Source organism: Priapulus caudatus, unplaced genomic scaffold (assembly GCF_000485595.1).
Source record: "Priapulus caudatus unplaced genomic scaffold, Priapulus_caudatus-5.0.1 Scaffold1760, whole genome shotgun sequence".
In the NCBI taxonomy this organism is placed as follows: domain Eukaryota; kingdom Metazoa; phylum Priapulida; class Priapulimorpha; order Priapulimorphida; family Priapulidae; genus Priapulus; species Priapulus caudatus.
In genome coordinates this window covers 41779-54957 of record NW_014578821.1, presented here as the reverse complement: position 1 = coordinate 54957, position 13179 = coordinate 41779, and the positions used below count along the sequence as shown (strand labels likewise).

Genomic DNA, 13179 nt, shown 5'->3' with positions numbered 1-13179 from the left:
GATAGATAGATAGATAGATAGATAGATAGATAGATAGATAGATAGATAGATAGTTAGATAGATAGATAGATAGATAGATAGATAGATAGATAGATAGATAGATAGGCATGTAGGTAGATATATGGATAGATAGATAGATAGATAGATAGATAGATAGATAGATAGATAGATAGATAGATAGATAGATAGATAGATAGATAGATAGATAGATAGATAGATAGATGGATGTCTCACCATGATGTTGCCTATGCTGCCCATGGCAGCCATGACAACCAGGTAGGTGACGTAGATCAGATTGCCCACGGAAGTGTCAGCTACCAGGCTTCTGATGTCGGTGGCGCCACCTCCGCTCTCGTTGAAGAGAAATGTCGTTGAGGGGTACGTGACGTTCATGGTGCCTTGTAGTTGTTGTCGTTGTTGTTGCCTGTAGTTGTTGTTGCCTATAGTTGTTGTCGCCTGTAGTTGTTGTTGCCTGTAGTTGTTGCTGCCTGTAGTTGTTGCTGCCTGTAGTTCTTGTTGCCTGTAGTTGTTGTCGCCTGTAGTAGTTGTTGTTGTTGCCTGTAGTTGTTGCCTGTAGTTGTTGTCGCCTGTAGTTGTAGTTGCCTGTAGTTGTTGCTGCCTGTAGTTGTTGCTGCCTGTAGTTGTTGTTGCCTGTAGTTCTTGTTGCCTGTAGTTGTTGTTGCCTGTCGTTGTTGTTGTTGTCTGTAGTTGTTGTTGTTGCCTGTAGTTGTTGCTGCCTGTAGTTGTTGTTGCCTGTAGTTCTTGTTGCCTGTAGTTGTGTTTGTTGCCTGTAGTTGTTGTTGCCTGTANACGATTTTATGTGTTTACGACTTAGAATTAACGCCTTATGAAACTATTTAGACTTACTTTGCAGTGAGCTCAAAGAACAGCCGACGCAGCACTGTAGTTGTTGTTGTTGTCGCCTGTAGTTGTTGTTGCATGTAGTTGTTGTTGTTGCCTGTAGTTGTTGCTGCCTGTAGTTGTTGTTGCATGTAGTTGTCGTTGCCTGTAGTTGTTACTGCCTGTAGTTGTTGTTGCCTGTAATTGTTGTTGGCTGTAGTTTTTGTTGCCTGTAGTTGTTGTCGCATGTAGTTGTTGTTGCCTGTAGTTGTTGTCACCTGTAGTTGTTGTTGCCTGTAGTTGTTGTTGTTGTTGCCTGTAGTTGTTGTTGCCTGTAGTTGTCGTCGCCTGTAGTTGTTATTGCCTGTAGTTGTTGTTGTTGCCTGTAGTTGTTGTTGCCTGTAGTTGTTGTTGCCTGTAGTTGTTACTGCCTGTAGTTGTTGTTGCCTGTAGTTGTTGTTGCCTGTAGTTGTTGTCGCCTGTAGTTGTTGTTGCCTGTAGTTGTTTTTGTTGCCTATAGTTGTTGTTGCCTGTAGTTGTTGTCGCCTGTAGTTGTTGTTGTTGCCTGTAGTTGTTGTTGCCTTTTATTCGTTGTTGTGCCCGCGGCTATTGATGCTATTTTTTTACATTGGTCTAGGTTTTGCTATTAATTCTATAGCTGTGTACTCTCCGGTGTTAATTTTCCGGCAGTACTTATGACCACTATTTTTTATTCGCAACCATACGCAGCTGGTTATCGCTATGGTGTGAGGGCACCATTAGCTATATACTATATGCACTATATGCTAGTTTCCTACTGAGTTAAACGTAATGCTGATTGGTGCTAGATAGCTATATAAAAATTGATCAGCTATCAATATAGATAGCTATATTGTTCCGTTGGTTTCTAAGCTAGCTTGCTATCAATATATATATATATAGATAGCTATATTGTTCCTTTGGGTCCCAGTTAGATTGCTATCAATATAGATAGCTATATTGTTTCTTTGGTTTCTAGTTAGCCCGGTGTAGCTCCACACGTTCCCAGTTAGGTTGCTATCAATATAAAAAGCTATATTGTTCCTTTGGTTTCCAACTAGCTTGCTATCAATAAAGATAGCTCTATTGTTCCTTTGGTTTCGAGCTAGCTTGCTATCAATATAGATAGCTATATTGTTCCTTTGGTTTCCAGTTAGCTTGCTATCCATATAGATAGCTATATTGTTCCGTTGGTTTCCAGTTAGCTTGCTATCAACACAGATAGCTATATTGTTCCGTTGGGTTCCAGTTAGCTTGCTATCAACATAGATAGCTATGTTGTTCCGTTGGTTTCCAGTTAGCTTGCTATCAACACAGATAGCTATATTGTTCCATTGGTTTCCAGTTAGCTTGCTCTCAACACAGATAGCTATATTGTTCATTTGGGTTTCAGTAAGCCCGGTGTAGCTTCACACGTTCCGAGTTAGCTTGCTATCAGTTCTTCTTGTTGCTAGTTAGCTAGCTAGCTAGACATAGTTCTTGTGGTTTATTTCTAGCTAGATATATATTTCCTGCTGGTTATTTCTAGCTAGACATAGCTCCTCTTACAAAAACCAAGCAAAGATTCGACGTAGCTTTCATCAGTAGCATCCTCGTTATCACCACCCTCATCATCATCAACAACAACAACATCACCATCAGCAGTAGCAGCATCAGCAGTAGCAGCAGCAGCAGTAGTAGTAGTAGCAGCAGCAGCAGTAGTAGCAGCAGCAGCAGACTAGCAGAATATCAGTGTTGAAGCGGGCGCCTGTGCGCGCAGTCTGCAGCGTGCGTCGTCGTTACCATCGAAACGCTCTCTCGTCTCCCTCTCGCTGTCGCAGCATCTTTAGCGTCTCTCATCGTCATGCTCAGCCTCCTGTTCGATGCGCCCTGGCCGCGTGCTGGCAGTGACGTAACAGGTCAAGCGTGGCCTGTCCGCGGAGCGGGACCTGATTGGACGAGCGCGGCGATGACTCCCGTTCTCACCTGTGCGCCGCACAACGCCGGTAGGGGGCGCAAGGAGGCAGTCAGACAGGGACTCATTAGATTACTTATCAGGAGTTAATAAAACAAAATTTGTCTTTATAACTCTGATACTAATATAATCCCTTTTATTATAAGAGAGTAGAGGCCGATTTTCTGACGTCGGTCATCTTCGGCCGCGAGTGAGCATGAAGCTCACGCCTTCACCGATCTCAGCTGTAAGGCCCGTGGTGTCGGACACCAACATAGGCTTATCCAAAATTGTTAAATACAGCCATATTTTGTAGATATATCAATGACGATAAATAGGCCTTAAAGCAAAAAGCCAAAACTTTGTTAATACCGAGTTAAATTTATGCCAAATTTATACTTTTTTATTATGCACTCCGTGTCAGTTGATCTCAAACGGCAGCACAACCACACTTTTAGTGGTTCATTTTCGTTCATTTGTTATTTTGAAAATTATAATTTGTCTGTGATTATACAATTCGGATAATAATAATAATGTATAACATGGTATAAAGAATTATAAGTTTGTTAAAATCAGGTGCTATTCATCCTTTTGATAATGTCATCTATGGTGAAGCGTCTAATCCTACAATTATTTTCTACGGAGTGTCACGTAGCAAGACGGACATGAAGGTTGTGCCATGGTCGTGCACGTTGTGTGTGTTTTGACTTAGGCAACTTACGCATCTCACGCACCTTCCACTACTGTTATCTACGATTCCGTTCTTCTGAGTCTATCCCTGAATTAGTGAATTCTACCGTAATGTCCATATTATGTCCGTTTCCTCAGTTATTGTCTACGGTGTGTCCCGTGGAGCAAACAGGCCGTTCTGGATTAGGCGTTAGTATTAGAGTTAGGTTAGGCGTTCAGGGTTAAGCGTTAGGGTTAGGCGCTTATAGGTTAGGGTTAGCGTTAGGATTAGGGTTAGGGTTAGGGTTAGGGTTAGAGTTAGGGCAATCAATAATCAATAATCAACCATCAATAATTTTAAGGCAAATCAATATGCGCGTTTTTATTGACACATATCAATCTTTGTTAACAACCAGCATCTCCCGCTACGTGGGTGAGATTTGCAACATTGTGGAATAAGATCGGTGAAATGAATTGGAAATAGTATAATTTCATTCTAGGATTCGTATTGCCATTGCCAGTTTAACTACAGTTAACCCGTCGTAATTCGCCTATCGAGGCTCCTCGACGTACACATCGAGATCAAAGAACTACGTTTTATTGCTGCAGTGTGACCAAAACACGTCTCTAATTCATCTTTGAAATTCAATTATGTACGTATAAGGCATTAGTTAAATTGACTACGTCGCGATATTTCTATGGTGTATATTTGTAAAAAGTTTTGTTGCCATTTTTTACCAACTAAAAGTAAACTAAAAGTAAGTACTAACGGGACTAAATTTATCGTCAAATTCTTACCTGATAAGATTGTTTCTCAACTAGTTGAAACCTGAGACAATTTGCATATTATCAAGCAGTGCCATAATAGAGATGATTGAATAGAAGATCATAGAGATGCCATAATAGAGATGCATAATAGAGATGCATAGAGATGCATAATAGAGACTGCGATAGAGCATGATCAATAGAGTGATCTCTATTATGCACTCTTGATATTATGCAAGAGGCTATAAGAAGGGTTACCTTTTTAATACGCTCTGATATTATTATCCTGACATTAATTGCTTTGCTATTAGGGCTATTCATTTGAGATTTACGAGTGTCTTGTTCACATTGAACGAAAATAGCAAAATAGGAAGTACTTAAGGCAGCAATTTAACCATAAAAGTGAACAAAATTACATACATTTTGTGAAAAAGTGGAAATATTTTGTTTACTTACACTATTTACGGTGACGTAATCACTTTAAAATCGTGTTTTCTTCCAAAAACAGTTTCATGGATATATCTTACTCCGCCAGCTACAGGTGGCGGTGGCTTGGTGATGAAGGGCAGGCATGTCTAGTGAACATTATGGAATGTGATAAATTTAATGAATTGAAAATTATATTTATATATATTAATATATATGTATTAATATATATATAAATATAAATATAAATATATTATTTTGTGTTTACGTTTTTGCCATTGCCGAATAAACCCTTATTAGCTGCTGTCTGGATTAAACACGTCTTTAATGCATCATTATAATCCAGTTTTGTATTATACCTGTATGATCTGTATTAACTGCATTATCGCGTTATGCATTGGTTAAAATCGTGTTTCATCCAAAATGTTTTCCCTATTTCCGTGCGCGTTAGCTGCCTTGGTTCTTCTCTCGTATGTTCCTGTCTGTAGTCAATATAGAAGGCGCCACCTTGCAAGGCTGTACCGACCATACACGTCACTCCACACAGGATGAAGACTGCTCTCATGTCTCCAGTGTAGTCCAGGAGAAAGCCTGCAGAACACACACACAAATTAATGGTCACTTAAAATGATTACGTCACCGTAAATAATAAAAGTAAAAAAATTATGGCCACTTTTTTTTTACAAATGTTATTAGTGTTCTGTATCACTTTTTTTATGGTTAAATTGATGCAGCATACTTCCTATTTTGCTATTCCGTTCGATGCGAACAAACACTCGTCTAGTTGCCTTCCATTACCTTATATTTGTTTTCATTTACCTTCTATTTGTCTTCAATCATCTTCTATTTGTCTTCATTTACCGTCTATTAGTTTTCTTTTTTTCAATCCCTTCTATTTTCTTCAATTGCCTTATATTTGTCTACCAACCATCTTCTGATTTGTCTTCATCTTTACCGTATAATTGTCTTCAATGGCCTTACTGCTTTGTTTTAATTAAAACGTTACAACGTGCCTACCTGCAACTACGGGTCCACACAGCAATCCGATACCGGTGAAGAGATTGTAGATTGCCTGGACCATCGGTAGATTCTGTACGCCGAATAGATCTACTAGAATAGGTGTCTGAATACTCATTCTTATGCCATCGCTACACCCGTACAGCACACAGCAGAGTGCAAACACCCACAGTTCCTCGGAGCGCAGAAACATTAGGCTGATGATCCCAGTCGCCATGCTGCTAATGCCGAAAACCGTACGACCTGGGAACCATCGCCTGGTTCCTACGGCTGCCACTAGGAAGCTGCTGATGGCACTGGCAACCTGCAGTACGGTCATCATCTGAGCAGCTCGCGTGAGACTCATGCCCTGCCTGATGCCAAGTAGAACGCAGTACGTTAACACGATGTACACTCGAAACATGTACTCGAAGTTACTGATGCAGTGCACGACGAGTTTCGCCTCGAGCTTCGGCATAACGTACGATGCGTTTCTGTCGCTTCGGCTGCTTTGAACTTCTTCGTAGCTTTTGGTATTTCTCTAAAGAGGGGCGCCAGCTGCAACTACTTTGCAGATACAGGCCACCTAGAATGATCATCGCACCATTCCAGCTGTAACTCTCTATGATCTGTACGCACAGTAAAGGACCGGCTAGGCAGCCTACTGAGTAGGCTGCGGATAGGAGACCAGCAGCTAGGGAGCGTTTCTTGTCGAAGTACAGTGCTCCGAGACGAACGATGTGTACAAATCATTCCCCTGCCAAAACCTGCAATAAAACAGATTTGTTTGGGCAGTACCGCATCAATAAATGCGGCAAGTTGTCCCACCTGTGAATATCCGGTAACATTTTTATTTGAAATTTTTTATATATTAGCCTGATCTATTGACCACACTTTACAGTTTTTACTGAAGAACCAAACGACTTAGTTTATTAAGAATGCCATGAACAATAAAACAAGATCAAAACCTGCAAATAATCACATTCCGTTGAAACAGGACAGCATCATAAAGTTATCTACATTGGCTCAAGGGCACAGACACGTGCACAAGTCAAGTACAAAACAACACGTGAGCCTGACTTCCATGGAACACACATATAGTAAAACCACAAATTACCGTTAGAGTAACAACGAATATAACCGCATTATTGAAACGCAAAAACGCGGTGCAACACACACACACTCATATTCTTTAGTATTATATGGCAATCCTCAAAAATTCTCTTTTTATATATTAGAGGAAGCTTTCTTTCCCCAACTTTGTTCCCTTTACCTGGTCAGTAGACCGTTATGCCTCCGATCAGTCACGTGTATGGTTTCTGGCTCCGTAGGCCTGAGACCCATTCCACCCGCAGCCAGCATCCTCCTGTTATCACTATCACACGGTAGCTGTACTCATCAGCCAGCCGAGCGAAACACGGGACCCTGATCGCAGGGTTACAGGTACACAGTGAAGTAATCAACATAAATACTGGCTATCATAGCACAGAAACGTACTAAGAATATAAAGTCGATGGGATTGTTACGTTAATGAAAGGTTAATGACATATATAAAGGCAAATGTTCGTCGGACAATATATTTGATCCTAATTATAGGAAGCTTTCTCGGCCGGTTCAATCGCTACTTGTGCAACCGTAAATTTATTTAAATAGTGACTTATTAAGATTAACTTTTAAATAGTTAAGTTTTAATACAGGCGACAAGGTGAAGTAAGTAATTCACATAAATAGTGACTAACGTTATACAGAAACGTACTGATCGCAAAGTTACAGACGACAAGGAAAACACAAGTAAATTGAATAAAGAAGTTCGTTAAAAAATTGGGGGGAGGAGAAGATATGCATTACAGTTAGTCGATTAATAATTAATAATTATTTAACGATTTGCGGTTAAGCGGACGCCATGTTTAAATACTTTGTTGAGTTTCCATTTTGAATAAAAGTAAAAGTTTGCGAGACAGAGGATAGATAGCAGTTCGGATTCTGGGCGAGATAAGGTATAATATATATATATATAATATATATATATATATATTATATATATATTATATTTATATATATATATAAGTAAAAACAGCACGGAACATGAAGAGAAATAAATATAATAAAAATTGGTGTCAAAATTTTATTTATGCGAGCTTTGAGAACATATGTTTACTTCGTCAGGCGACAACAAGGTAACGCGATATCGCATTGTAATAAAATAACGTGTTTCCATTCTGTTGTTGTCGCCTGATAAAATGAGACATGTTTTCGAAGCTGACGTAATAAAATTTGACATCTATTCTATATTTAAATTTAATCTTATATATTATATATTTTTTTAATATCTATATATATTATTACGTTTAACCTAACATCCACGTGATGCCAGTTTGCAGCGATTCCTATGAGATCTNTATAGAAATTGGTGTCAAAATTTTATTATGCGAGCTTTTGAGAACATATTTCTCTTCGTCAGGCGACAATACGGTACCGCGCATATCGCATTGTATTCAAAAATAACGTGTTTCCATTCTGTTGTTGTCGCCTGATAAAATGAGACATATGTTTTCGAAAGCTCGCGTAATAAAATGTTGACACCTATTTCTATATTTAAATTTATCTTATATATATATATATATATTTATATATATATTTATTTATATACTTTACCTAACATCCACGTGATGCCAGTTTGCAGCGATCCTATGAGGGCAATCGTACTTTTTTCCCCACGCAACACGGTCGCAAACTCTGCGAAAAGCACGGAGAAACAAGCCGACGTGAGACCCAGCACGAAGGTATTGACGCACGCACCAGCCAGCACCATCCACGCCCAGCCGTGGTCGGTGTGTGGCAGAGCCGCCCTGCTCTCTCTGCTTCCCGGGTTATTGATGGTTTCCACGTTTGTCGAGCTTTCTTGCTTGCTGCTTGTGTGTGACAGAGCCTCGCTCTCAGAGCTCCCGGGAGGCTCGGTTCGTTCCCTGCTTGTCACTTCTTCTTGCTGGGTGTTCGTCGTTGCCATCTCGTCTGTGTTTTTTTCGTTTGGGGTGGTTGTGGTAAAAAGCGAGAAGTGTTCGTTCTTCTGCTGTGAGTTTCATGGCTTTTCTAGTCAGTCACCTGAGATCGTAGCTAGAGCAGCGTCAGGGACAGCACCGCCTATCTTCTCTGATGAACTTCCTATAGCTTCCTCGCTACGTGTCAAGATTACTGTGTTACAGGTAATTTGTGATTCGCTATTTCAAAATCACACATCAAGTTACCCTACTCGGCCCACAGACACACACACGAGCGAGCAGGCGACAAGCACACACGACACACGACACAGCAGCGACAGCACAGAGCACACACAGCAACACAGGGAATGCAGAGACAAAAGTGACGGACAGGAAGAAGCCGCGAAACACCCGGCGCCCGAAAAAAAGAACCCCCTCGCACAGTGTGCAGCTCGTGGCCCGCGCAACCGGTGGAGTGTCTAGGTATGTTGTGACAGTTCAAGATTGCTATCATGTCTATGCTGTGTCTTATAATGCGCGTTTAATCGCCACTGCAAAATATAAGTCGGGTTTATATTTTACACCGCTTTTCCTATTTAGCGATGATACTCGTTTGTCCTTGCGCTGTCTGATTCTATGGTCCTGGTTTCTTGGTCTCGTGGAGTGCAGGCGCAGTCGTATAGGTAGTTGTACTTGCTTGCCTTGCGCGGGTGTTATAGATCTACAGTCTTCTCCCGCATTCTGGTAGCTATATTCCTCTACAGTTCCTTCCTTCCTTCTGAGTTTATTCCATCTATACAGTTTCTTCCTTCTGAGTTTATTCCATCTACAGTTCCTCTTCCTTCCTTCTGAGTATATTGCATCTACAGTTCCTTCCTTCTGGGTTTATTAATCTACAGTTCCTTCCTTCTGAGTTTATTCCATCTACAGTTCCTCCCTTCCTTCTGAGTATATTCCATCTGCAGTTCCTTCCTTCCCTCTGGGTTTATTCATCTACAGTTTATGATGTCCGCTTCTGTTTTTGCTGGTATTTTCTACAGAATGTTAGAGCCTACAATGTGAACCCAACTGTGTGTATTTTTCAATAAAAATAGTAAACAAAAATATTGTTTACATTTTATTAGTTACCGTGAGGCATTTTATCAAAAAGTTTGAGCAAAAACACATCCAGTAATATCAACGAGACATAATCAATAAACAATTAAAACACGCAACTGCATTTCAGTAACGTTATCGATATTTTTTGTAATTTTGTTAGACCCCTATGTACTGCGTATTAAACAATTATATTTACGTATAAAAAAATTGTAAAATTTTTACACTAGCATCAGCATTGTTTTTCCCGACCGGTATATCCTGTGAGTCACGTCCGTTCTCAAGCCTCTCCCTAAATAAAAAATGTTAATATGGATGTACGCAATCGGTTGAGTAACACACAATTAACATAGAATTGTTACACTGACATTAAAAATGTTGGGAAATATATAACACCTCGATCACGCCAGATCGTATTATATAGCTTTCCAGTTTGATGGTATACCCTACTTATACTAACGCGTGCATGCATGCATCTACATTGAATTAAGAATAATTCACCAATTCCTACCGTCTATACCCACCTTGAGCTGTTAGAGGTTGAATTCACTCACGATGGCCTTTGGATTTGCTTGAATGCCTTGAACTCCTAAAGCCGCTAGGTCCATTATAGCTACGGGATTTACCACGAGGGCTTGATCTTCCGGGATCGGCTGGTATGACGGCGATCTGACAATAACCCAATCAAATCAATCAAATCAATCAATCATCAATCATCAATCAATCAATCAATCAATCAATCATCAATCAATTAGCAATCAATCAATCAAATCAATCAATCAAATCAATAACTCAATCAATAACCCAATCAAATCTACGATGAAGCTCTCTAAATTACGAAATGGATCTAGTATAATTATAATTGTTGTGGTATTATAGGCGCGTTAAACGTTATCAAGTGTGTAACTACGATTAAGGAAATTGTTACTAAGAGATTAATTACATAGATTTACCCTAAAAGAAATTTACTTATAATATAGAGTATAGATATAAATAATAGTATAGATACCGATAAATTAATCGCATATGACAGTTGGTTAGAGAAATAACGTTAGGGGTCAAACTATAGATGAAATCGTGTTGATTAAAGAAACAGTAAATCACTGAGTGGGGCGGCTAGTGGGTCGAGGGGATTATGGCGCCTCCACACCTACCTTAGTGACTACATGCCTACTTTTAGTGTGTATGTGGCAAAAGATTATCAGATGAAATAGAATGAAATGCATCGAAATTAAAAATATGTTGTTAAAACTGATAGTATTGCGTGTTTATATATATATATGTATATATATATGCAACCAGGTACAAAACAGTAAAATAACGGGGTTAAAAATACATTGGATTTCAAGGTAGACCGATACAGTTATTACAGTCAAAAAAATCAATGGGGTATCTTCAACCGCCTGCTGCTAATTTACAGCACCCCTCCGAATTTCCTGGATATCGCCCCTGATTAACACATCACCACTCACACACACACGCACACACGCACGCACCGCACCCACGCACGCACGCACACGCACGTACGCACACACAACACAGCACACACACACACACAGCACACACTCACACACGCACGCACGCACGCACGCACGCACGCACAACGCACAAGACGCACACACACACACACACACGCACTCACACACGCACGCACGCACGCACGCCACGCACGCACGAAACGAACGCACACACCACCACACACGCCACACCACACGAACACATAATATATAATATATATAATATATAATAACAAAAATTAATTCTGTTATGTAGCTCGACTGAGTAAGTCGTTCCGGATCAGCTCACATGACACAGACTTGCTTTAAAAAATAGCGCAATCGTTGGTGATTCTAAATGCATGCTGGCAATTGCTATATTCCATGCAGTTAGTGTGGGTAGACGGAGACTATTTTTAATCACGGTGATTTTGTTACTATCAAGACAATAATTGAGAATTCCGCGTGTTGCTATATTTGCAACAGGGGCTGTATAAGGGTAAAATAAGGAACACTTCTTAGTCCGATCTAAGGTCCCGCTAGTATATTAGTCATCAGAGCAACGTCACTGGTCGCGTTGAAATACGCATCGTTATTGTGTTCCAAAAAAATGTTGATAGGATATGTGATTTTTTGCGCAAGTGCATCCATCAGTACCTGACGGCGACCTGAACCTTTCCTAATCGTTTTCAGCTAGGTAAAGTAATCGAATAAAGCATGAATGCCGCAAAAAATAAATGTAACCAACATATGAACCAATGGAACTAAACTATGGTTCATACATACCATCAGCATTAGGACAAGAAGTCCATAAATCATTGCCGCGATTCTCATTTTGATGACACACACACACACACACACACACACACACACACACGCACACACGCACACATACACACACACACACACACACACACACACACACACACACACACACACTCACACAGACACACACACACACTCACACAGACACACACACATACACACACACGCACACGCACACAGACAGACACACACACACACACACACACTCGCGCGCGCGCGCACCCCCACACTATTTTCACTATTTTTTTAAACGGAGATTTTCAAGATTTTGTTGCCATCAAGACAATAATTGAGAGTTTTGCGTGTTTTTATACGTTTACAGTAGATCTGAAAGATTAAAATAAGGAATACTTCTTAGTCCGATCTAAGGTCCCGCTAGTATATTAGTCATCAGAGCAAGGTCACTGGGTCGCGTTGAAACACGCATCGTTATTGTGTTCCAAAAAAATGTTGATTAGAATATGTGATTTATGCGTAAGTGCATCCATCAGTACTTCTCGGAAACCTGTAACTTTTGGAGTCGTTTCTTAAGCTAGGTATAAAGTAGTCAAATAAAACATAAATGCCGCAATAAACGGTAACAAAAGTTCTGGTCACACATACCATCAACATTAGGACATGACATACAGAAATTATAGATGTGAGACTCATATTGACATGGGAACCAAGTATAGAAGTGCAGATTAAATTATTTGCTTTGTTTTGCAAACCAATAGTGAATCAGCGAAAGATATTCGGGCAAAAACGTGTTGTTAAGATTTCAAATGGTTGTTCTATATCCAAGACAATTCTAAGTGGTGACGACTTAGAATTAACGCATTAGAAAACCACTTAATAATAGCGTAGCTACCCAATTTTGTCTGGGGAGGGTGCAAAGCCACGCGTGTGGCGTGTTCGGGGGTGGTGACCGCCATTGACTATGTATTATATCAATTTTTTCTAGGAGGCAATTTTGCCCCCCCCCCGCTAGCTACGGCCCTGGAAATGATACGTGGCGAGAACTTATTCCAAGTCGTCAGCAGAATCTATGCCCTAAATACGGCGGCAGTTGCCGGCGGTAGTGGTGGTGGTGGTGGGCGAATATTATCGGTGGCATTTCATTTGTCCTTCGAGAGAGAGAGATAGAGATAGAGAGAGA

At 40.3% G+C, this 13179-nt stretch overlaps 1 protein-coding gene and 1 long non-coding RNA gene across 2 annotated transcripts; both read right to left on the bottom strand.

The window, feature by feature from the left end:
• Positions 1 to 4916: 4916 nt before the first annotated feature.
• On the bottom strand, positions 4917 to 5899 carry LOC106817540 (monocarboxylate transporter 6-like). Its single transcript, XM_014822213.1, has 2 exons — positions 5669 to 5899; positions 4917 to 5242 (listed from the first exon to the last, which is right to left on the bottom strand). The coding sequence occupies exons 1-2, from the start codon at positions 5883 to 5885 to the stop codon at positions 5034 to 5036; spliced, it is 426 nt and encodes a 141-aa protein (XP_014677699.1). The 5' UTR covers positions 5886 to 5899; the 3' UTR covers positions 4917 to 5033.
• Positions 5900 to 9637: 3738 nt separating this feature from the next.
• Positions 9638 to 12057, bottom strand: LOC106817541. Its single transcript, XR_001395073.1, has 3 exons — positions 12003 to 12057; positions 10245 to 10389; positions 9638 to 10012 (listed from the first exon to the last, which is right to left on the bottom strand). It is a non-coding gene; the product is annotated as an uncharacterized LOC106817541 (long non-coding RNA).
• Between the last annotated feature and the right edge of the window lie 1122 nt (positions 12058 to 13179).